The 24554-nt window shown below is 53.8% G+C and overlaps 1 protein-coding gene across 1 annotated transcript in view; it reads left to right on the top strand.

Moving 5' to 3' along the window:
- PDPR (pyruvate dehydrogenase phosphatase regulatory subunit) overlaps positions 1-13651 on the top strand; it is a 29626-nt gene extending 15975 nt beyond the window's left edge. Inside the window, exons 9-16 of the mRNA XM_054389721.1 lie at positions 827-982; positions 1724-1857; positions 4549-4697; positions 7209-7321; positions 8174-8268; positions 9585-9674; positions 11099-11281; positions 13247-13651. Of these exons, the coding sequence (XP_054245696.1) occupies positions 827-982; positions 1724-1857; positions 4549-4697; positions 7209-7321; positions 8174-8268; positions 9585-9674; positions 11099-11281; positions 13247-13651 (1325 nt within the window). The remainder of the gene's footprint in view (positions 1-826; positions 983-1723; positions 1858-4548; positions 4698-7208; positions 7322-8173; positions 8269-9584; positions 9675-11098; positions 11282-13246) is intronic.
- The last annotated feature ends 10903 nt before the right edge of the window (positions 13652-24554 follow it).

Here is a 24554-nt window from a genome sequence, read left to right on the forward strand (position 1 = left end):
GGAAAGGCAGCACTGTTTTAAAGGTTCAGATAGTTGTAAGTATTATCATAGAATGGTGGGAATTGGGAGGGACCTCTTGAGATCATCTGATCCAACCCCCCTGCCACAGCAGGGTCACCCAGGGACACATCCAAGTGGGTTTTGAAATTCTCCAGAGAAGGAGATGCCACAACCTCTCTGTGCAGCCTGCTCCAGGCCTCCAGCACCCTTAAAGAAGTTTCTCTTTGTGCTGAGGTGGAACTTCCTGAGTTCCAGCTTATCCCCAATGTTCCTTATCCTATCACTGGACACCACCCAAAGGAGCCTGGCACCTTCATCCTGTGACACCCACCCCTCAGATGTTTATAGACATTGATCAGGTCCCCTCTCAGCCTTCTCCTCTCTAGACTAAACAGCCCCAGGGCTCTCAGCCTTTACTCATAGCAGAGATGTTCCAGTGCCTTCATCACAGAATCACAGGACTTGGAAAGGACCTCAGGGATCATCCAGTTCCAACTCCCCTGCCATGGGCAGGGACAGCTCACACTAGATCAGGTTGCTCAGAGCCACATCCAGCCTGGCCTTAAAAACTTCCAGGGATGAGGCTTCTACCACCTCCCTGGGCAACCTTCATCATCCTCATAGGCTCTGTTGGACTCTCTCCAGCAGTTCCCTGTCTCTCTGGAGCTGGGGAGCCCAAAACTGGCCACAGTATTGCAGGTGTGGCCTCACCAGGGCAGCGTAGAAGGGAAGGAGAAGCTCCCTAGATCTTTATTGATTATCTGCAAGAAAATTGGAGATGAGACTAAGCACCTGGCTTACTAACTAATCTTTCTGGTCGTTGCAGCCCTCATGTGTGACCTGAAAGTGCCCCGCTGGGACTTCCAGACGGGCAGGCAGCTGCGGACCTCACCGCTGTACGACCGCCTGGACGCGCAGGGAGCTCGCTGGATGGAGAAGCATGGCTTTGAGAGAGTCAAGTATTTTGTCCCACCTGGGAAAGGTGAGATCATACTCTCAGAGAGTCACACATCTGCTGTGCTTGGAAGAGTCCCTTCAAGCAAGTGGAGTCCAATCCTTAACCCAGCAGTGCCAGGTCGCCGCTAAACCATGGCCCTCAGCACCACGGCTACACAGCTTTGAAACCCTTCCAGGGATGGGGATTCCATCACTGCCCTGGGCAGCCTGGGCCAGGCCTTGGGGAGGAAACTGGTTCTCATGTCCAATCCCTGGCACAACTTGAGGCCATTTCCTCTTGCTTAGAATCACAGAATGGTTTGGGTTGGAAGGGACCTTAAAGATCATCCAGTTCCAACCCCCCTCACTTGGGCAGGGACACCTCCTGCTAGACCAGGTTGCTCAAGTCCCCATTCAGCCTGACTTTGAACACTTCCAGGGTGGGAGCCTCCATAGTTTCTCTGTGTAAGCTGTTTCAGTGCCTCACCACCCTTCTGGGGAGGAATTTCATCCTAATGTCTAATCTAAAAGTAGCTTCTTTTTGAAGCTCTATCACTTGTTCCTTGGGAGAAGAGACCAACCCCTTCCTGACTCCAACCTCCTTTCAGGGAGTTGTGGAGAGTGAGAAGGTCTCCCCTCAGCCTCCGTTTCTCCAGGCTAAACACCCCCAAATTCCCTCAGCTGCTCCTCACCAGCCTTTCCCCTGCCCAGTGCCTCCCTGTTGGTCGAGGTAAGATCATCCTTCACCCAGTTCATTAATGCTCCCTTTGATTCGTCTTGACATCAGATCTGCTGGATTTGGATCAGAGCAAAACCTTCTACAAACCAGACTGGTTTGATATCGTGGGCTCAGAGGTCAAGTGCTGCAAGGAAGCAGTTTGTGTCATTGACATGTCATCCTTTACCAAGTTTGAAATAAGTGTAAGTACCTTGGAAGTCACAAAGCATCAGCCTGCTGGTGGTGGCCTTTAGCTGGCTTGGCCAAACTTCTGTTGAGGACGGATAAGAGGGAGTCAAGCTCGTGACCAAATTCAGGCCTTACCACAGGGTGTAGCACAGATTCATGGAATGGTTTAGGTTGGAAGGGACCTTGAAGATCATCCAGTTCCAACCCCCCTGCCATGGGCAGGGACACCTCCCACTAGACCAAGCTGCTCAAGGCCTCAGATTCTTGCTGTCTGTCTGAGGCCCAGTTAATGGAAGCACCAACTTAGGCTGTAGACAGGATATGAGCTCCAGGGCTGTCACCATTCTGTTCCATCCGTGGCACTGCTGAAAACCCTTTTCTAGCCCCATTCACACAGAGAGGAGGCTTTCAAGCCTTGCAAGGCCAAGGGCAGAACATTCTAGGTCCTTCTGAATCTCTGGATGTTACCTGGGATCTCTCCCCTGCATGACAATCTCACACTGCTTGAACTCCATGTAGTTGGTGAACATGGCATGGAAGTAAGGGATGGAAGCTGACAGCACTGAATTTATGGTCCCCTACCTAAACAAAGGGAGAGAAAAGAGGGAAAGATGAGGGAAGATTATCCCCCCCAAAAAAAAAGGGAGAGAAGAGAGGAGGGAAGATCATCATCATCCCCCCAGAAAAAAGGGATAGAAGATAGGAGGGAAGATCATCCCCCCCCCAAAAAAAAAATAAAAGGGAGAGAAGAGATGAGGGAAGATCATCCCCCAAAAAGAAGGAGGGAAGAGAGGAGGGAAGATCATTCCCCCAAAAAAAGGGAGGGAAGAGAGGAAGGAAGATCATCCCCAGAAAAAAAAAGGAGAGAAGATAGGAGGGAAGATCATCCCCCCCCAAAAAAAAAAAAAAAAGGGAGAGAAGAGATGAGGGAAGATCATCCCCCAAAAAGAAGGAGGGAAGAGAGGAGGAAAGGTCATTCCCCCAAAAAAAGGGAGGGAAGAGAGGAAGGAAGATCATCCCCCCCAAAAAAAGGGAGGGAAGAGAGGAAGGAAGATCATCCCCCCCCAAAAAAGGGAGGGAAGAGAGGAAGGAAGATCATCCCCCCCAAAAAAAGGGAGAGAAGAGAGGAAGGAAGATCATCCCCCCCAAAAAAAGGGAGAGAAGAGAGGAAGGAAGATCATCCCCCCAAAAAAGGGAGGGAAGAGAGGAAGGAAGATCATCCCCCCAAAAAAGGGAGGAAGAGAGGAGGAAGATCATCCCCCCCAAAAAAGGGAGGAAGAGAGGAAGGAAGATCATCCCCCCAAAAAAGGGAGGAAGAGAGGAGGAAGATCATCCCCCCCAAAAAAGGGAGGGAAGAGAGGAGGAAGATCATCCCCCCCAAAAAAAGGGAGGGAAGAGAGGAGGTAAGATCATTCCCCCCAAAAAAGGGAGGGAAGAGAGGAGGGAAGATCATCCCCCCCAAAAAAGGGAGGGAAGAGAGGAAGGAAGATCATTCCCCCCAAAAAAGGGAGGGAAGAGAGGAGGGAAGATCATCCCCCCCAAAAAAGGGAGGGAAGAGAGGAGGGAAGATCATCCCCCCCAAAAAAGGGAGGGAAGAGAGGAGGAAGATCATCCCCCACCAAAAAAAAGGGAGAGAAGAGAGGAGGGAAGATCATCCCCCCCAAAAAAAAGGGAGGGAAGATCACCCCCCCCAAAAAAGGGAGAGAAGAGAGGAGGGAAGATCATTCCCCCCAAGAAAAGGGAGAGAAGAGAGGAGGAAAGATCATCCCCCCCAAAAAAAGGGAGAGAAGAGAGGAGGGAAGATCATCCCCCCAAAAAAAGGGAGAGAAGAGAGGAGGGAAGATCATTCCCCCCAAGAAAAGGGAGAGAAGAGAGGAGGGAAGATCATTCCCCCCAAGAAAAGGGAGAGAAGAGAGGAGGAAGATCATTCCCCCAAGAAAAGGGAGAGAAGAGAGGAGGAAGATCATCCCCCCCAAAAAAAGGGAGAGAAGAGAGGAGGGAAGATCATCCCCCCAAAAAAAGGGAGAGAAGAGAGGAGGGAAGATCATCCCCCCCAAAAAAGGGAGAGAAGAGAGGAGGAAGATCATCCCCCCCAAAAAAGGAGAGAGAGAGAGAGGAAGAGAGGAAGATCATCCCCCCCAAAAAAAAAGGGAGGGAAGAGAGGAGGAAAGATCATCCCCCCAAAAAAAAGGGAGGGAAGAGAGGAGGGAAGATCATCCCCCCCCAAAAAAGGGAGAGACGAGAGGAGAGGAGGGAAGAGAGGAAGGAAGATCATCCCCCCCCAAAAAAAAGGGAGGGAAGAGAGGAGGGAAGATCATCCCCCCCAAAAAAGGGAGAGAAGAGGGGAGGGAAGATCATCCCCCCCCCCCAAAAAGGGAGGGAAGATCATCCCCCCCAAAAAAAGGGAGAGATGAGAGGAGAGGAGGGAAGATCATTTCCCCCCAAAAAAGGGAGAGAAGAGAGGAGGGAAGATCATCCCCCCCCAAAAAAAGGAGAGAACAGAGGAAGGAAGATCATCCCCCAAAAAAGGGAGGGAAGAGGAGGGGAGATCACCACCATCCACCACCCATCCAGCTGATTCACACAGCTCCACCAGCCCAGCAGGGTTTTCTTAGGCCGAGATTTGAGGCAGTCTTAAACTCCTCTGACTTTTTGTTTGTTTATTTGTTTGTTTTTCTCCTTTCTCTCCCTTTCAATCCCTGTAGTCCACAGGAGACCAGGCCCTGGAGAGCCTGCAGTACCTCTTCTCCAATGACCTGGATGTGCCAGTTGGGCATGTGGTGCACACTGGCATGCTCAACGAGAAGGGAGGCTACGAGAACGACTGCAGCATAGCGCGGCTGAGCAAACGCAGGTGGGTGGCTGCATGACCTGGGCCTCATCCAGCACCTTCAGCAACCTCTGAGAAACCTCTTCGTGGAGATCACAACCTTGTTTCCCCTCTCAAGAAAAAAAGGAGCCTTGATAAAGAAAAAAGAGCCTTGATGTGGCTGTGAGCAACCTGCTGTGGTGTGAGGTGTCCCTGCCCATGGCAGTGGGGTTGGAACTGGCTGAGCCTTGAGCTCCCTTCCAACCCTGACAATTCTCTGATTCTGTGATTCTCCTCTTGTGTTCCTAATTCAGTAACCCTAAATGAGAGGCTGCTCCTGGATTTAATGATATTGGGGGGGGGGGGCAAATGAACCTTTATTCTGGGACTACGAATGAGCATTGATTTGGGTTTTGGGCCCCTCACTCCAAGAAGGACATTGAGAGGCTGGAGCAGGTCCAGAGAAGGGCAACAAAGCTGGGGAAGGGTCTGGAAAACAGGGCTGGAGAGGAGCAGCTGAGGGAGCTGAGGGTGTTTAGCCTGGAGGAGGCTGAGGAGAGACCTCATTGCTCTCTGAAAGAAGGTAGGAGAGAGGTGGGGTTTGGTCTCTTCTTTCAAGGAACAAGCAGTAGGACAAGGAGAAATGGCCTTGAATTGTGCCAGAGGAGGTCTAGATTGGACATGAGATGAAAATTCTTCCCTAAAAGGGTTGTCAAGGCCTGACCCAAGCTAACCAGGGCAGTGGTGGAGTCCCCATCCCTGGAGGGATTTCAGGGCCATGGAGATGTGCTGAGGGCCATGGTCTCGTGGTGAGCTGGCAGTGCTGGGTTAATGGTGGGACTGGATGATCTTAAAGGTCTTTTCCAGCCTAAAAAAAACAAGTCTGTGATGTTTAATTCCTCAAACCAAAGACAATTTGTTTTCAGGGTCCTTAAAGTTTCTCAAGTCTAGGGAATCACTTCAGGTGCAAACCAAGCAGTTCCTCCTTGGCTCCCACCTGACCTCCTCATGGGAGTTAGGTGCTGGAAATGCCACTTTGGGGTGATTGCAACTTTTCCCTGTGGCTACTCTCATTCTGAGCTCTGCAGTCTGCCCTGGTTCTTTTTTGAGCTCTCATGACCACAAGATCTTATCCTTAGACTCACCACTTTGAGCTCTCTTGGGCACATAACAAAACCTTTCTGTTTCAAAAGCTGCTTCGTGGGTTTCTCTCTCTGGGCCATTTTCTCTGTGTGCTCTCATTGTATTGGTGTGAGAGCATTCTTCTTTGCTGCTCTTTCAATGAGAATCAGCTTTTCTGCCTCTTCCTCTTCTCTCTTCATTCATGTGTTGCTTCAAAGCATTGTCCTTCTCTGCCTGGAGCCAGCAGCTTCCCTCCTCTCCTCCTCATTTCCGCAGATGTTGTCTCTGTGGATAATGAACTTCCAGCTCGCAGCTCATAGGGGAGAGACAACAAGCAGCTCATTTTCTCACATCAAGTGGGCTTCTGTGTTTGGAAGCTGTTGATAATAACCAACATTGTGTGTGAGAAGAGGTCTGCTGAAACAAGGAGCTGCTGTGTGAACCATGTGCTGAGCAGACAGGGTCTTGCCTGGTGGTGAAGAGCTGCAAGGACCTTCTGCAGAATCATAGAACGGTCTGGGTTGGAAGGGACCTCCAAAGGGCATCCAGTCCAACCCCCTTGCAGTCAGCAGGGACATCCTCCACTAGATCAGGTTGCCCAGAGCCTTGTTGAGCCTCACCTCTCCATATCTCAACCACCTCCCTGGGCAAACTGTTGCAGTGTTCCATCAGACCTTGTTCCTGGCATCCAATTTCAATCTCCTCTCATTTCAAACCATTGCCCTTGGTCCTATCACTGCAGGACTTTGGAAACAGTCCCTCTGGAGCCTTCCTGTAGCCCCCTTCAGGTACCAGAGGTCACTATTAGGTCTTCCTGGAGCCTCCTCTTCTCCAGGCTGAACACCCCCAGCTCCCTCAGCCTGTCCTTGTAGCAGAGCTGCTCCAACCCCCTGAGCATTTTCGTGGCCCTCCTCTGGACCTGCTCCATCAAGTCCTTGTCCTTCCTGTGTTGAGGGCACCAGAATGATGGTGACTTTGAGATTCTCTGTGAACTTCCTCTAGAACTGCCTCTGCTCCCCTTCTTACCACTTCTTGTCACCAGACTGCTGCTAACACTGCAAGGTTTCTTGTCATGGTGGATGTGATGGTGTTGACCCAGAGGTTTCAGCTGTGGCTTTTGATAACCAGCCTGGTTTTGTCTCCTGTTAGCTTGGAAGTTACTGAATGGCTTCAGTAGTTCATGACCTAAAAAAGAACTGAATTATCTTGTGGCCTGCCTTAGCTGATCCTACTTTGGCAGGGGGCTTGGACTTGATGATCTCCAGAGGTCCCTTCCAACCCCATTCTATAATTCTATGTTGTATGATTTCAACTCAACTATCACCTGGAAAGGTTGGACCAGATGATCCTTGGGGTCCCCTCTAAGCTGGCAATCTGTGTGTGATTCTTGTGGCTGTCAGTTCATTGTTTCTGGTCTCCTTTTGTCTGTTCCAGCTTCTTCATGATTTCCCCTACTGACCAACAAGTCCATTGCTGGGCCTGGCTGAAGAAACGCTTGCCCGAGGACAGTGGCCTGACCATGGAAGATGTGACCTGGAAGTACACAGGTAAGAAACCACTGAAAGCAGAGCTCCTTGTACAGCCTGAAGGCAGAGAATCAGAGAGTCATTCTGCCTGGAAGGGAGTTTTAAGATCATCCAGTCCAACCCTCAACCCAGCACTGCTAGCTCACCACTAAACCATGGCCCTCAGCACCACATCTACATCTGCAAGCTCTGCAGGGATGAGGACTCCACCACTGCCCTGGGCAGCTTGTTCCAGGGCTTGACAACCCTTTGGGGGAAGAAATTGTTGCTCATGTCCAACCTAAGCCACCCTGGTGCAATTTGAGGCCAATTCCTTTTGTCCTGTTGCTTGTTCCTTGGGAGAAGAGACCAACCCCCACCTGGCTCCAGCCTCCTTTCAGGGAGCTGTAGAGAGCAATGAGCTCACTCCTCAGCCTATTTTTCTCCAGACCAAACACCCCCAGTTCCCTCAGCTGCCCCTCATAAGACTTGTGCTCCAGACTCTCCCCCAGCTTTGTTGCCCTTCTCTGGACTTGCTCCAGCTCCTCAATGTCCTTCTTGGAGTGAGGGAACCAAAACTGAGCCCAGAATTCAAGGTGTGGCCTCACCAAGTGCTGAGTACAGAGGATGATCTCTCCCCTAGTCCTGCTGGCTCCAGCCTCCTTTCAGGGAGCTGTAGAGAGCCAAAAGGTCTTCCCAAGCCTCCTTTTCTCCAGGCTAAACAACCCCAGTTCCAGCCATTCTTCACAGGACTTGTGCTCTAGACCCTCCACCACTTTGCTGCTCTTCAATAAACACCAAAGCTTTAGAAACTAGGATATGGACATCTGCAAGTTCAGCACTGGTAAAGACTTCTCCAGTCTCACCCTGGTGCTGTTTCCTTCTGCTCTGCAGCTCTCAATCTGATTGGTCCCCGTGCTGTGGATGTCCTCTCAGAGCTGTCCTATGCCCCAATGACTGCAGAACACTTTCCCTCTCTCTTCTGCAAGGTGAGTGGCTGTGCTTCCTTCCTCCTGCCCCTGCCAGGCTTTTCCAAGCATGTGCAGAGGAAGGGGAAGAACGATGGCTTGGGTGGGTGGAGGGGAATTGAGATTTACTAAGAGAGCTTCACTGTAGTTGCTGTGCTTGACTGGTATTGAATCATAGAAGTGTTGAGGTTGGAGGAGACCTCTGAGATCATCCAGTCCAACCACTTACCTAGAGCTCACAATACCACCACTGCTGCTACCACCACCTCCCTCAGCACCATATCCACACAGCTTTTAAACACCTCCAGGGATGGTGACTCCACCACCTCCCTGGGCAGCCTGTTCCAGGGCCTGAGAACCCTTTCTGGAAAGGCATTTTTCCTAATGTCCAACCTGAACCTCCTCTGGCACAACCTGAGGCTGTTTCCTCTTGTCCTATTGCTTGTTCCCTGGGAGAAGAGACCAACCCCCACCTGGCTCCAGCCTCCTTTCAGGGAGCTGTAGAGAGCAATGAGGTCTCCCCTCGGCCTACTTTTCTCCAGACTAAACCCCCCCAGCTCCCTCAGCTGCTTCTCCCCAGCCCTGTTCTCCAGACCCTTCCTCAGCTTTGTTGCCCTTCTCTGGACCTGCTCCAGCTCCTCAATGTCCTTCTTGGACTGAGAGCCCCAAAACTGAACCCAGGACTCAAGGTGCAGCCTCACCAGTGCCCAGTACAGGAGCACCATCACCTCCCTTCTCCTGCTGGCCACACCACTGCTGATCCAGGCCAGGATGCTGGTGGCTTTCTTGGCCACCTGGGCACACTGCTGGCTCATCTTCAGCCAGCTGTCAACCAACACCCCCAGGTCCCTCTCTGCTGGGCACCAGGCTCCCTTTAACTACTTCTCTTTGGGTTCCTCTTGCTGAAACACAGGAGAACCCCCATTTGTATTTGGTGTCCACTCCCTGTAGGCTTGGTGCCGTTTGCCCTTGGGGCCTTTTTCACCTAACCCATCATGGAGCTGTCATCTGGAGGGGCTGCTGGGCTCAGTGACTCAGGAATCATTGTCCCCTGCCACTTTAGCAGGCTGAGCAGATAACTGCTGCTCAACTCCAATCTGGTATCTAGAACACAACCCATGTCCTGACCTAGTTCCAAGGCTTTCTCGCCAAGCTTCCAGGCAGCGATGAAGACGTTTGGATAAGGTGACATCGCTGCTTGAATCTGGAACTGCTTGGCAGGGGTGTGCTGGGGGAGGAGCTGCAGTGAGGAGGGGGAGAGAGGACAGACAGCCTGGTGTGGTTGGGTTATGGACTCTGCTCCCCTTTTGGATGATTCCCCCCCTCTGCTTCTGCAGGAGATGAGCGTGGGCTATGCCAACGGCATCCGTGTGATGAGCATCACTCACACAGGAGAGCCTGGATTCGTGCTCTATATCCCCATAGAGGTAAGAGCAGCCTCAGCTCATTCAGACTCTTGGTTGCATGCGTGATGAGAAACCATTTCTGGCTTGAATCAGAGTAATGAAATCATAGCATTGTTTGGCTTGGAAAAGCCTTCTAAGATCATGAAGTCCAACTGTCAACCCAACACCACCGTGGCCCCAGTGCTGGCCCTGTGCTGTATTTACCTGGTGCTCCTTTCAGTTCCCATTTGCGTTGGCTTCCATGCTGCTAGGTTTGTATATTGATAAAGAGATGTTTTAACTACTCCTGAGCCTACCCATTTATCACAGACCCAGAGGGTTGTTTGGCTTGGAAAAGCCTTCTAAGGTCATCCAGTCCAACCAGCAACCCAGCACCACCATGGCCACTAAATCATAGGATCACAGAATTGTCAGGGTTGGAAGGAAGCTCAAGGCTCAGCCAGCTCCAACCCCCCTGCCATGGTCAGGGACACCTCACACCACAGCAGGTTGCTCACAGCCACCTCCAGCCTGGCTGCAAAAACCTCCAGGGATGAGGCTTCCACCACCTCCCTGGGCAACCTCTGCCAGTCTCTCACCACCCTCCTGGGGAAGAATTTCTTCCTAACATCCAATCTGAATCTCTTCACTTGTAGTTTTGCTCCATTCCCCCCAGTCCCCAAGTGCCATGGCCACAGGGCTCTTGAACACCTCCAGGGATGGTGACTCCACCACCTCCCTGGGCAGCCTGTTTCAATGCCTGGCATGTCTCTGGGTTGCTCCACAGGGAAGCTGCTTGCAGGCACCATGGGGAACTCCCCTGCTTTGTGTTGTGTTCCTCTGGGGCAGAACTCTTGTCCCCCGAAGCGGCAGGGGCACAGTCCTGTCCCTGCTGCTGCCAGGGGCTGTCCCTTTCTCCTGGTGTCAGCCTGCAGCTCCCTGTGTCATAGGATCATAGAATTGTCAGGGTTGGAAGGGACCTGCAGGCTCAGCCAGTTCCAACCCTCCTGCCATGGGCAGGGACACCTCACACCACAGCAGGTTGCTCACAGCCACCTCCAGCCTGGCTGCAAAAACCTCCAGGCAGGAGGCTTCCACCACCTCCCTGGGCAACCTCTGCCAGGCTCTCACCACCCTCCTGGGCAAGAATTTCTTCCTAACATCCAATCTGTATCTACCCACTTCTACTTTTGCTCCATTCCCCCCAGTCCTATCACTCCCTGACACCCTCCAAAGTCCCTCCCCAGCTTTCTTGGAGCCCCCTTCAGATTTTGGGAGGCCACAAGAAGGTCTCCTGGGAGCCTTCTCTTCTCCAGACTGAGTAGTCCCAGCTCTCTGTCTGTCCTCAGAGCAGAGCAGCTCCAGCCCTCTGCTCATCCTCGTGGCCCTTCTCTGGACACACTCCAGCTCCTTCCTGTGCTAGGGGCTCCAGAACTGGCCACAGTGTTCCTCTCCTGCCTTTGCAGTATGCCCTGCACGTCTACAACGAGGTGATGAACATGGGGCAGAAGTACGGGATCCGGAACGCCGGTTACTACGCGCTCCGCAGCCTGCGCATCGAGAAGTTCTTCGCCTTCTGGGGGCAGGATCTGGACGCTTTTACCACTCCCATGGAGTGTGGGCGCGAGTTCCAGGTCAAGCTGGACAAGGTAAACCCCTCCTGCACTGGGGTGGGTGGGTGGGAGAGGCTTCAGCCAGGCTTAGGCTGGAGAGTTGAGCAGGGAGAAATGGAATGGAGTTCACCAAGGGCGAGTGGAGAGTCTTGCGCCTGGGAAAGAACAACCTCGTGGAGCAGGAGAGGTTGGGGACTGAGTTCTTGGAGAGCAGTGCAGGGAAAAATGACCTGGGAGTCCTGGGGGATGGGAGGTTGACCCCAGGCTGGTGAGAGGCCTTGAGCACAAGCCCTATGAGGAGAGGCTGAGGGAGCTGGGACTGTTTAGCCTGGAGAAGAGAAGGCTCAGGGCAGACCTCATTGCTGTCTACAACTACCTGAAGGGAGGTTGTAGCCAGGAGGGGGTTGGGCTCTTCTCCCAGGCAACCAGCAGCAGAACAAGGGGACACAGTCTCAAGCTGCACCAGGGGAGGTTTAGGCTGGAGGTGAGGAGAAAGTTCTTCACAGAGAGAGTGGTTGGCCATTGGAATGTGCTGCCCAGGGAGGTGGTGGAGTCACCATCCCTGGAGGTGTTCAAGAGGGGATTGGACGTGGCACTTGGTGCCATGGTTTAGATAGTTAGGAGGTTTAGGGTGACAGGTTGGACTCGATGATCCTTGAGGTCTCTTCCAACCTTCTTGATTCTATGATTCTATGAGCCAGCAAATGTGCTCTTGTGGCTGTGCTGGGTAGCCTGGCACAGGCCTTGACAACCTTTTGGGGAAGAAATTGTTGCTCATGTCCAACCTAAACCTCCCCTGGGGCAGCCTGAGGCTGTTTCTTCTTGTCCTGTTCTTTGTTTCCTGGGAGAAGAGACCAACCCCCACCTGGCTGCAGCTTCCTTTCAGGGAGCTGTAGAGAGCAATGAGGTCTCCCCTCGGCCTACTTTTCTCCACACTAAACACCCCCAGTTCCCTCAGCTGCTTCTCATAAGGCTTGTGCTCAAGACCCTTCCCCAGCTTTGTTGCCCTTCTCTGGACCTGCTCCAGTGCTCAATGTCCTTCTTGGAGTGAGGGACCCAAAACTGACCCCAGGATTCAAGGTGTGGCCTCACCAGTGGATGAGTACAGAGGATGAGCTCTCCCCTAGTCCTGCTGGCCACACAGTTGCTGATCCAAGCAGGATGCTGTTGGCCTTCTTGGTCACCTGGGCACACTGCTGGCTTATAGAATCATTGAGGTTGGAAAAGACCTCTTAAGATCCTCAAGTCCAACCTTCTACCCAACACCTCCGTGACCACCAGAGCATCATGTTCAGCCTTGAGTGAGTACCTAGGGAGGATGCCAAACATTTCTTAGGATTCCCTGTAAGACAGAACATTCTCTACTGGCCCCTATTACAAGAAGGATCTGGATGTGTTGGAATGTGTCCAGAGAAGGGCCACAAGGATGAGCAGAGGGCTGGAGCTGCTCTGCTCTGAGGACAGCCTGAGAGAGTTGGGTTGTGCAGGCTGGAGAAGAGAAGGCTCCCAGGAGACCTTCTGGTGGCCTTCCAAGATCTGAAGGGGGCTCCAAGAAAGCTGGGGAGGGACTTTTGAGGGTGTCATGGAGTGATAGGACCAGGGTGGTGAGAGCCTGGCAGAGGTTGCCCAGGGAGGTGGTGGAAGCCTCCTGCCTGGAGGTTTTTGCAGCCAGGCTGGAGGTGGCTGTGAGCAACCTGCTGTGGTGTGAGGTGTCCCTGCCCATGGCAGGGGGGTTGGAGCTGGATGCTCCTTGAGCTCCCTTCCAACCCTAACAGTTCTCTGATTCTAAAAGGTGGCAGAGACCTGCCCCAGCCTGTCCATCTCCTTCTTGGAGTGAGGGGCCCAAACCTGACCCTTGTGTTTGAGGTGTGGCTAGGACAGGTCCTGCAGAGGGCCTGAACTCCAAGCACAGCTCCACCTTGCGTCCCCCCGAGGTCTCTGCCAGCGCTCAGCTGCCTTCCCCTTTCCCGGCGCCGCCTGACCCCTCCTCGGCCTCCGCAGGGAGTGCAGTTCGTCGGGCAGGAGGCGCTGCTGGAGCAGAAGCAACAGGGGGTCTACAAGCGCTTCACCATGTTCATCCTGGAGGACCACGACACGGACACGGACCTGTGGCCCTGGTGGGGGGAGCCCATCTTCCGCAACGGCCGCTACGTGGGCAAGACCACCAGCAGCGCCTACAGCTACACGCTGGAGCGCCACGTCTGCCTGGGCTTCGTGCACCACTTCGACGAGAAGACAGGGCAGGAGCTGGTGGTCACCACTGACTTCATCAACCAGGGCGAGTACCAGATCGACATCGCCGGGCAGCGCTTCCAGGCCAAGGCCAAGCTCTACCCTTTCAGCTCCCTCTTCGCGCAGCGGCGCCGCAAGGAGGAGGTGGAACTGAGCGGCTACCAGAGGGAATAGGGCTCAGGGCTTGCTCCTGCTTCCTCCTGCCCGAGCTGGAGTCCTCTCCCATCTTCCCAGTCCTTATCACCCCTCTCAACTCGACTTTTAGCCTTTTTTTTTTCCCAGCGTGTTACATTTTTGTATCTTTTAAACCTTTCTTTTCCAAGCTTTCCTGCCCCACTCCCTGTGTCTCCCTTCCCTTCCCCCCACTCCCTGTGTCTCCCTTCCCTTCCCCCCACTCCCTGTGTCTCCCTTCCCTTCCCCCCACTCCCTGTGTCTCCCTTCCCTTCCCCCCACTCCCTGTGTCTCCCTTCCCTTCCCCCCACTCCCTGTGTCTCCCTTCCCTTCCCCCCACTCCCTGTGTCTCCCTTCCCTTCCCCCCACTCCCTGTGTCTCCCTTCCCTTCCCCCCACTCCCTGTGTCTCCCTTCCCTTCCCCCCACTCCCTGTGTCTCCCTTCCCTTCCCCCCACTCCCTGTGTCTCCCTTCCCTTCCCCCCACTCCCTGTGTCTCCCTTCCCTTCAGCCCTTTGCTTGCCGGCCTCCCTCCGTGTGCCCACCCCCCCCGCCCCCAATCCCAGTGGACAAAGCACAGCACTGAGAACTCCTCCAGATGTCCCCAGGAGGAGGCCTGTGTAGGAGCAAACCTCACCAGTGATGATGGGAAGGGTTTGAATGAATCCCCTGAGGGCTTCACTCTTCCTCTCTGGGACAGCAGGTACCTGCTGAAGGCTGTGGCTTCCCCCTGCTCTCCATGTATCACATTGGCAATGCCCACAGCAGTAGGACCATCAGCTACCTCACTGGCAAGAGACAACTTGGTGTGAGCAGAGCCAGGAGAGAGGTTCTGGGCAGAGTCCAGCCCATCTTTGTCCACCACTTTGTTGGCCCTGGGAGGAAGCCAAGTGGATTCAGCCATCAGGTCACCGCTGGTAAGTCTGTGGGTGGGACTGGGTTTTTGGAGCGAGCTCACTCAGAAGAACACCAGAAGATCAACGTACAGGGGGTTTCCCTTCTCTAAAGGAAGATGAGATTTGGGGATTCTGAACAAAAATGCTGTTTTCTGAGCAGGACAGGTGTTGGTGTTTCGTGGCGACAGCAGGGTGGAAATGCTGCTTCTCGGCTGCACGGCCTCCAGCCTCTTCCACTTCGTGCTGGATGTGACTCAGTCAATCTCCTCTCTGGCAAGGCTCATGCAGCAAACACAGCTTGTGCTGGTTTGGAGAACTGGAGCAGCAAGAGGGGGACAGCATCTTCTGGTTTTAGCTGCTTGTGGTCATGTTGGAGCTAAGAGGAGAAGACTCAGTGTTTGTCTCACCTCTGGTGCTGGTGATATTGCAAGAAACAGTGGTGCTGGGAAAGCTTCTCTAGCAGCTCCTGCTGGCCTGGGGAAGTTGTCTTCTATGTTTCTCCTCCCATCTGTTGCACTTCTTGCTGCTCTCTCTTGGCAGCACCTCAGCTGAAGAGGCTGTGTGGGGAAGAGAGCAGCAGTGGGGGTTCCAAATTGCTTCCCTTCAGCAAAGCTCTTCGCTTCCTGCCCCTCGTGCAGGGGCTTCCAGCAGTGGAGCTGGGATCCAGCCCTGCTCCAGGTGGCAGAATGCACCAGTGGGGAGTGGTGGTGGAGTGGGGGGGGGCTGAACTGTACTGCACACGTTTACATTTCCTTTTCCTCTCCCCATGGTGAGCACAATCAAAAGCAAAGCTTCTCCTGATCTACCTGAAAGAGATCTGGTGAGCGTTTGCCCTGCCTTTGCCACCCACATACTCATCGTGGTCTTTTCTCCTCCAGCCTCTCTCTTGTCTGGAGGTCAGACACAACCTTGCCTTTGTCAACCATGAGGAACACTTGATGATCTAGAACCATTCTGGGGGCACTTTTTTTGTCCAGTGAAGTGGCATTAGTGGTGTAAATATGAGCTCTAAAACTTGCTTGTTTTCTCGCTTTGAGTTTGCTTTCTGCTGCTTTGAGTTGCTTCAGGGCTGCCCAGTGGATGATCCTGGGTGTTCTCAGCAGGAGTTGGATGAGCCTAAGGCAGCAAAGGTGAAAGTCCAGAACCTTGACACCTTAAAGCAGGTTGTCAGAGCAAGCTTTTCCCCATCCAGGGTGATGCAGAAGCTGTGAAACCTTTTGGGAGTTGGGAGCGTCAGGAAAGCTTGGAAGAGGATGAAAGGTTTGAAGATGTGGTGTAGTAGGTAGCTGTAGGACGTGGATGGCACTTGGAGCATGAGCTCCTTTGTGAATGGTGAATCCCTCTGTAGTGTGTGGCCTCTCTGAGGAGCTCAGGCTTCATTTCAAACTGACATGCAGAAACTGGCCAGGATCTTGCAAGGTGGTGACCACAGCAGGGACAGCTTTTGGGGCTCTCCCAGCTAAGGGTGGAGGTTGTAACTTACTCCATGCTCCTGGGTCCTTGTTCTGTGCATGGAAATTCCACCTGGGGTGCCAGGATTGAGTGCTTGAATGAAACCTTCATGAGGCACCTAACAGCAGCTGGAAATCCAATTGCTTCTTGCATATCTGTTCCTGTGCTGAGGGACACTGCCCTGTTCCCATGCTGGATTTGTGTACCAAGGAGGACCTCTGCTCTACCAGCCTGTCCCCTGGCAGCAGCACACCAGGTCACTCAGCAACACTTGGCCATCTTCTTCTCCATTCATTGGTTCTGAGGGGACATGGCTGCACCTTCCTTATCCAGGGAAAGAGCTGTGCAACCATGCCTGATGCTTAAGGATGTGTCTTGGAGCAGCCCTTCTGGTTGCAGTTTATTGCCCATTGGCCACTGGATGCTTCTTCAGGAGCAAGCAGAGCATGCTGAGCTCAAACCATCCACTGGTTCTCTGCAGAGCTAAAACAAGACCCAACTTGGAAGGTCAGCAGCAAGCTGACCTCCACCAGTGGTTCCTTCTTTCCTGAAGCATCACTTCGCTTGCAGCCAGATTTTAATCCTCCTTGTGATTCTTTTTTTGTTGTTGTTGTTTTCTTGGCTTTGCCTCTGACTTAGAGCTGCCTGTTAGCTCCTCAGACAAATTCCTGCTGCAGGTGCCTCTTCCCCCAGCACTTCTGACAATAAAACTGCATTTCCTCAGCTGCTTCTGGCACAGTGTCTGCTTAGGTTTTCTGTTATGTCTGGAACCAGTCACTTCCTCAACAGCAAAAAAAAAATACCAGAGTGCAAACAATTTTCCAGCAGGCTGAGAGCTGCAGCAGCACTTTCTGTTTGCTGTTTGGGGAGGGCTGGTTTGATAACCATCAGCTGGCAGCTCATTAAGAGCCTACTCTGGCTTTCCCTGCTGGGAATTCTGATTCTTGGGTTGGATCCCAACCTGTCCTCATCAGCTGGTCCATTTCCTTTCTGCTTTTAGCCTGAAGGATGTCAAAAGAAAAGTGTTCCTCTTCCCCAACTTGACTCCTTCTGGAGGGGGCAGTTGGGCAGTGTGGTTTGAAGTACTGCTAGATCCTGAGGCTGAGAAAGGGCTTTCTAGTGCTGTGTTGTCTTCCAGAGGGATCGAGTGGTGATGTAAGGCTCTGATCCCCTTTATCTGATGACTCAAAAGTGGAGTGCTTAAAAAAAGGAACAGCAAAAGCAGCTGAAGAGTTGCCACCTTCAGGAGATCCTGGGCTTAGAAATTGGATCTCAGGAGCTGCCACACCACGAGTCAGAGGTGCTGCATACCTCAGGTGGCCTTGGCAGCTCAGCTCAGCCCAGCCACCACCATGCTCAGCATGCCCTCTGCTGAGGAAGCTGCTCTGGTTCTCCTCCTGCATGGGCAAGGCTGCAAAGCTTGGCTGGGAAACACCTCAAATAGCATCACCTCCTCTGCAGGGGGATGGGGGCAGCAGCCTGCTGCTCTGCTGCTGCTCTGCTGCAGCATGGTTCCTGCTGCAGCCCTGCTGCTCTGCTGCAGCCTGGTTCCTCCTGCTGCTCTGCTACAGCTTGGTTCCTGCTCTGCTGCCCTGCTGCTCTGCTGCAGCCTGGTTCCTGCTGCAGCCCTGCTGCTCTGCTGCAGCCTGGTTCCTGCTGCTGCCCTGCTGCTCTGCTGCAGCCTGGCAGTCACAGGGCTGTTGGCAGTTCTCTGGAGGGCTGCTGGCCTGGAGGTTTTTTTCCTGCAGGTGACTTTGTGAGAGATGGGAAGCTACAGCTGGGGCTTGGGGTGAGAAAAGGAGTTAGACCTGAAGTGGTGTTTTGATTACAGCTGTTGTAAAGCTGAGCATAAAACCCAGTTTAGGAGAAATGCTGTCACCCTTCAGTGACAAACAGTGAGGGGAATTGATTTGTCTCACCCCAGATGTCAACGTCTGAGGGGGGTTTGCTGCTGTGGTGGTGGTGGTGACTTCAGCTAGACCTGCATGCTGGGCAGGTCTTGGGGAACCTCTGTAAGGGACAGCACTTGCTGGGCAGCCTCAGCAGATGGTTTCTCCAGAGGTGCTACATTGTCTTACCCTCGCTGTGGCCTTCCCCAGGTCCTCATGCTGTGCCCTTGAGCATGTCCTGAAGTGCTGTTACAGAAGGGGAACTTTATTGTGTGTGTTTAACGGTCAGAAGGTCAAATGACAGCTCTTGGGAGGGATGTTTTCTGCTTCAGGAGGGTGTGTTGCAGTGATTCTCACATCTGCCTTTGCCAGGCTTGGTCTCTCCTTCTCTTCTCCCTCATACTGTCTCCAGCATCCAGGTTTGATGTCCTTCATGGGACAGGTTCTTCTTCTTTTGTGGCCAGGAGGGGAGGCTGTGTGAAGCTTCCACTGCCATCTCCCACTCTTGCTGGCAGCTTGGATTCCTCCTTGCTGCTGTTGCATCCAAGCTGCCACCCCTCACTGTGGCTGCTCCTGCAACACCTCCAGGCCTGTGCTGCTGTAGGACCTCTTGTGCACAAGGTTCTTCTCTTCCTTCTGCCTGGTGCTTTGCTGTCTGAGCCACAGCCTGTGACAGTGTCTGGCTTTAGATCTGCCTCTCTGCATCCCTTCAAGCTCCTCAGCTTTTGGATAGTGCAGGCACCACCATCCAAACCCCCCAGGTGCTGCTGCTTGCTGCATATTCCATCCTTTAACCTTCCTTCTCCCTGGGTCAGGCTTTTCCCACCCTCCTGAACCCCTTCTCTGATCTCCTTCCTCAAGCAGCTGAGCACATCCAGTTGCTTTTGGCCATCAGAGAGCTTGGCATGGCCATTGCTCAACCACTTCAGCCCAGCTTTGGAGAGGTGATCAGCCCTCCAGAAGGACAAGGTTAGCAAAGCTGCTCCCTGAGCAGAGCTCAGGGAGCAGCTTTGCTAACCTCGTCCTTCTGGCACATTTTTGCTTACAGTCTGGGGGGGAGAATCCTCTAAACCTAACTTTGGTGGAGTGGGAGAAGTTGTTCTGCTTTGAACCAGAGCTCTCAACTCCTGCTAGTGTCTAGCAACCTTCTCAACCACCTTCAGCTTGCTCTTCTCAGATGATTTTCATGTAGTGCTTGGCCAGCTTCATCTCCACCCATTATTTTTTTTTTTTTTTTTTTTGGGGGGGGGTTGCTTTTCTTCTCTCAAGTTAACCTCTCCCTTCAGGATTGATCTGGGGGTTGATTTGACAAAGAAAACTAAACAAAAAAAGCACTGAGTTAGGGGGGAAAGGGCTTGGGGGAAGAAGGGATTAAAGTCATCAGATGACTTCAAGCTGTCTTCTAAAAAAGCACTGGAAGATTTTTTTTTTTTTCTTTGCACTTTACACTTTCCTGTGCTTCTAGCCCAGGGCAAGAGCAGGCTTGTAGGCTTGAGAGAGAGGTGGGGGAAGGGAGAAAGTGCTTCAAATATTTGTGAAATGCCTTACAAATAAGCTTGAGGGTGAGGTGTTTGAGGCCTGGCTGCTGTGTGCTGAGGATAGCCAGCAGGCACAAGCAGCTGTAGATGTTTGTGTGGTGGAAGCTGCCACTGCAGCATGCTGGAGCTCCTGGTCCTCATGCAACTCACTCTGCTGACACCTTCCTTCCTCTTTGGGTTTTTGTTTTCTTTTCCTTTCTCCTGCCAGAAGTGGCTTTATTTGCTTCCCCCCCTTTAAAGCAGGAAGCCTGGGTTAATGTCAAGTGCTCCCAGTGTCCCCTTGCATTGCAGGAGACAAAGCTCTCTGCCTGAGTGCTTCCCAGCTGCAGCAGCTGATGTTTGCAGGCAGGGAGAAGCAGAGGACATCTGCTGCTGCTCCTCATGTTTGGTGAGGTGGCTCTGAGACTTCTCAGCTCCCATTTGGCTCAAAGCTCTGCTGCCTTCCCCGTGTCAGGCTGCCTTCTGGCTTCCAGCACAGCACAGAGAGGCTGCTGATGGTTCAGAGAGGAAGCAGAGTGAAAGAGAGGCTGGAGGAAGGTGTTCCCCTTTGGTACTGAGTGGTTTGGCAGTGCTGCCAGTAGCTGAGCTGCCTGTTTGACACCTGCCACTGGCAGAGCAGCTACTTGGGAGCCAGCAAAAAGTCCTCCATGGTCACCTTGTCGTGGGGGCACCACCAGGAGGGCTTCCACAGCACAGATACCTTCCCCAGAGCAGAGCAGCTTTCACTTGCTTACTCTCCCAGTGCAACCAGAGGCAGAGTAATGTCCTTGAAGCTCTCTTGAGGGCTTCTCCCAGCCCTGCTGGCCAGGCTTGCAGCAGGGCTCAGAGGTGCTCCACTGGGGAAGTGCCCCAAGCTTGTTGAGAAGGAGCAGGGAAGGTGCTGTGACCCCTGCTGGCAGCTGGCTGAGGGGTAGGTGTGCTGCAGCTTGGCAATGAGGTGAGCAAAGCCTTTGGCCCAGGTCAGCTCCTTGCTGCTGCTTGCTTTCAGTGGCTCCCTGCTCTCCTCCCAGCTCTGCACAGTGGTTTTACTGGGGTCCTGAGCTCCTCCCTTCTCAGCCAGGTCTCCCTGTCTGAGCTCTCCTGGCCCTCTGGTGACCCTCACCAGCATGTCCCTTCTCCACCCGTGCTTCTGGCTCCTAGGCTGCACCAACTGAACTTCTCCAGAGCCCTGCCCTCCCCTTACCCTTCTCCAAACCTTTCCTCCCTCTCCCCAGCCCATGTTTTCAAGGGCTGGGGGGGGGGGGGCTTGCTGAGGGGTGCTGCTGCCCCAGTGTGCAGAACAACTGGAGCTGGAACTTCTGCTAAACGTTTTTCTAGTGCCTTACGCTCGTGAATGTCCTGCAGGGGATGTGGCTGAGGTGGGGCAGAGCAAGGAGAGCAGCTCCAGCAGCCTGGTTCTCCAGCAGCCTGGTTCCCCAGCCGTCTGCCTCTGCCCTGGTGGTGCCATGGCAAGCAGGCAGCCACAGCTCATGCCCCAGCAGCAGCAGCCAGGGTGATGCTTTTCAAATCCCGCCGAGCTCCGGGGCTGTGGAAATGTTACACTGGTGACCTGCCTGGGAGAGAAGCTGGGGGCTCACCTCTGCCAGTCTGGGATTCGGAGGGGTTTAAGGGAGGCAAAGCTGCTCTGGTTGTCCAGCCAGAGGGCAAGGGGCAGTTGCTGCCCAGCAACCCCCTTGGGGTGGGTTTGGGGCTGTCTGCTGAGGCCCTGTGCTGTCCTTCCCTGGCGCTTCGTTTCGGTTCCCGTTTGGGTTGGCTTCCATGTTGCTAGGTTTGTACATTAATAAAGAGGTGTTTTAACTACTCCTGAACCTGCCCCTCTCTCACAGACCCACACTCAGGTGTGGAGCTTGGAGAAGCCCTCTAAGGTCACCCAGTCCAACCAGCAACCCAACCCCACCACGGTCACCAAACCATGGCCACAGGTTTCTGGAAGTCCTCCAGGCGTGGGGACTCCACCACCTCCCTGGGCAGCCTGTGCCAATCCCTCACCACTCTTGCAGCAAAGAAATTTTTACCTCATCTCCATCCTAACCCTCCCCTGGCCCAACTCCAGGCCATTTCTTCTCCTTCAAACATGATGCAGGAGCCTGGTGTGTCCTGGAGTCATGGAATCAGGCAATGGTTTAGGTTGGAAGAGACCTTCAAGATTGAATCCAACCCTTAACCCAGCACTGCCAGCTCACCATGGCCCTCTTCACAGCTTTGAAACCCCTCCAGGGATGGGGACTCCACCACTGCCCTTGGGAACCCTTTTGGATCAAGGAAGAAATTGTTGCTCATGTCCAACCTCAATCTCTCCTGGTGCAGCTTGAGGCTGTTTCCTCTCATCCTATCACTTGGTCTTTGGCAGAAGAGCCCAACCCCACCTCACTCCAACCTCCTTTCAGGGACCTGGAGAGATCCAGAATGTCTCCCTCAGCCTTCTCCAGCTCCCCCTGACCATCCAGATGGGACTCTGTGGGGATGCTGTGCCTGTTGGAGGGTTCAACCTTTGGTGGTGGGACATGGAACAAACCCTGGCCCTGCTGGGTTCCCTGCACCCACTTCCAAAATCTCTTCAGGAGCTTGTCCCTGTCCTTCCCTGTGTCCACGCAGGTCCTCAGGGGCATGGACCACATGTGGCTGGAGCTGCTTCTTTGGACTCCAGGGATGGTCAGAAGGCTGTATGGGGACATGGACAGAGGGGCTGGGTGAGCAGTGCCATCACCTCCCCACTGCCTCTGGGGTCATGTCTGGGCTGTGCCCCCTGGCACCCAAGGCAGTGCATGAGCAGCAGCTGCAGCTCAAACAGGAGTAAGGGGGGGGAAGGGGGAGAAGGGTGGAGGGGAAAGGGGGAGAAGGGTGGAGGGGAAAGGGGGAGAAGGGTGGAGGGGAAAGGGGGAGAAGGGTGGAGGGGAAAGGGGGAGAAGGGTGGAGGGGAAAGGGGGAGAAGGGTGGAGGGGAAAGGGGGAGAAGGGTGGAGGGGAAAGGGGGAGAAGGGTGGAGGGGAAAGGGGGAGAAGGGTGGAGGGGAAAGGGGGAGAAGGGTGGAGGGGAAAGGGGGAGAAGGGTGGAGGGGAAAGGGGGAAGAAGAGGAGGAGAGGGGAAAAGAGGAGGAAGGAGAAAGAAGGAGCCCCCACCACCACCTCTCAGCCCCCCCCAAGCCTCCTGCTCCCTTCCCCTCCTCGCGGACCCCGTGGCTGCCTCGGCCAGGGGTGCAGGCAGGAAGGAGAGCCCTGAGCCCTTCTGATGCACATTTTTTTTATTGACTTTAAAAAAAAAAAAAACCCAAAGAGTTGTTTTAAGACAGTTGTGTGCAGAAGTCCCCCACCTACAGAGGCTACAGAAGCCACCCTGCTCCTAGCCCCAGGTGGGGAGCACCGGCAGGGCGGGAGGCGAGGGGTGCTCGGGCAGGCACCACCAGGTGAAGCCTTCCTCTGCCAGGAGGGCAAACCTGGGCCCCCCAAACACACCTCCCATCACTGCCTGCTCCCCCCCTGCCCACAGCTCCTCTCTGTACAGTACAGTGGTGCCCTTCCCCAGCAGGCCTGCAGCCTGCCCCGGGCTGCTGCTCAGCCAGAGGAACAGAAGTGGTCAAGAGTCCTAAGAGGACAGCTTCAATAAAAATAATTCTTGTCATAATACTGGAAAGAAAACCCAAAAAGAGAGTAGGGGAAGGAAGTTAGTTTCCCCCTCCACCCCCCCAAAAAAAATAATACTGTCAGGGCAGCAAGGAGCAGCAGGGGAATGTGGCCTGCACCAGGTGCTGCCAGGGGTGGGGATTGGTACCCAACACCTCTGCTTCCTCTGTGATTGTCTGGCTGGGCCCTAGGACAAGAGCTGGTCCAGCCTGTTCACATCAGGTTTAGCCTCTCCAGCCATCAGGGTGGTGACCTGGCTGCCTCCCCCAGATCAGATGCAGCCCAGTGCCAGGAGGGAAGTGGGCACAGCTGCCAGCTCGATCAGCCAAGCCCCCACCTGTGGGCCTGGGAGTGGGCAGGAGATGGTCAAGGCACTCATTGTTGCTTGTGGTTTGGGGAGGTGTCTTTTTTATTTTTCCACACACCCCCCTCCTAAAAAAAAAATGCAACCAACAAACAACCCAGGAAGGTGGAGACCAGGCTTGGTGCCACCTGCCTCCTTGTCCTGGGATGTGGGGTGAGGTTTGGGGCTGGCCAAGGTGGTGGCAGGTCCTGGGCAGGCTGCTCGTGCCAGGGCAGCCCAGCTTCTACCCAAACCCACCAGGGAACTCCAGGATTTTTAAAGCCCTATGGACAGAAACAATTGGATTTCCCCAGCCCAGGGGCTGCTCAGTACCTGCTCCAGGTGATCCAAATCCTCCTGGTTCACAATGGCAGAGGAAAAAACAAAACAAAAAACAAAACAAAAAAAAAAAAAACAACCAACCTTAAAAACCAACAAAAAAAATAAACCAAGAGAAGGTGACCCTGAAAACCAACCAAACCAAAGCAGAGAGACAGCTAAGAGGCTGCTACAGAAAGCCAAGATACAAAAGGGTTAACAAAAAAAAAAAAAAACAAAAAAAAAAAAAAAAAAAACCCAAAACACCAACCTCCAAGCCCCTCCCAAAACCCCCACGGGGAATCATTCCCTAATAGCTACTGCCCAGGGTGGTGTGGACAGGGCTTCCCTCAGCCAGGCTCTGGCCCCACAGCCCCTGCCCAGGGTGGTCTTGGCACCACGGGGCTTTGCCAGCGTGCTGGGCACCCAGCACCGGGTGTGCAAGCAGAGGGTCCCTCTCTGGGGACCTTGTCCATGACTGCTTTTTACTTGAGCTTTCCAGGCTCTCCCCCTCCAAGCAGCCCACCCTGCTGCTGGGCCCTAGGGCAGTGGCTTGAGTGAGCCTCTGGGGAGGCAGCTTCCTCCTGCAGCTCCCTGTGCTGCAGGGCAGCCTGGCGAGCCCCAAAAGCCACCCTGACACAAGGAACAAAGACTTTGGGATGTCAGCTTCTCTCCGGAGTTGGATGACTATAGCCACACAACCCCAAAACTCTCTGAACTGCTTCCTCTCAGCCCAAAAGCAAAGGGGAAGCTCAGCTCCTTCCCTGCAGCGAGGCTGCATCTGCTGCTGCATCCCCCAGCCCTGGAGGATGCTCAGTGGAGGTTTCTTAGCTGCCTGTCTCCCCCCCTGTGC

The sequence above is a fragment of the Indicator indicator genome, chromosome 19 (assembly GCF_027791375.1).
Source record: "Indicator indicator isolate 239-I01 chromosome 19, UM_Iind_1.1, whole genome shotgun sequence".
NCBI lineage: Eukaryota > Metazoa > Chordata > Aves > Piciformes > Indicatoridae > Indicator > Indicator indicator.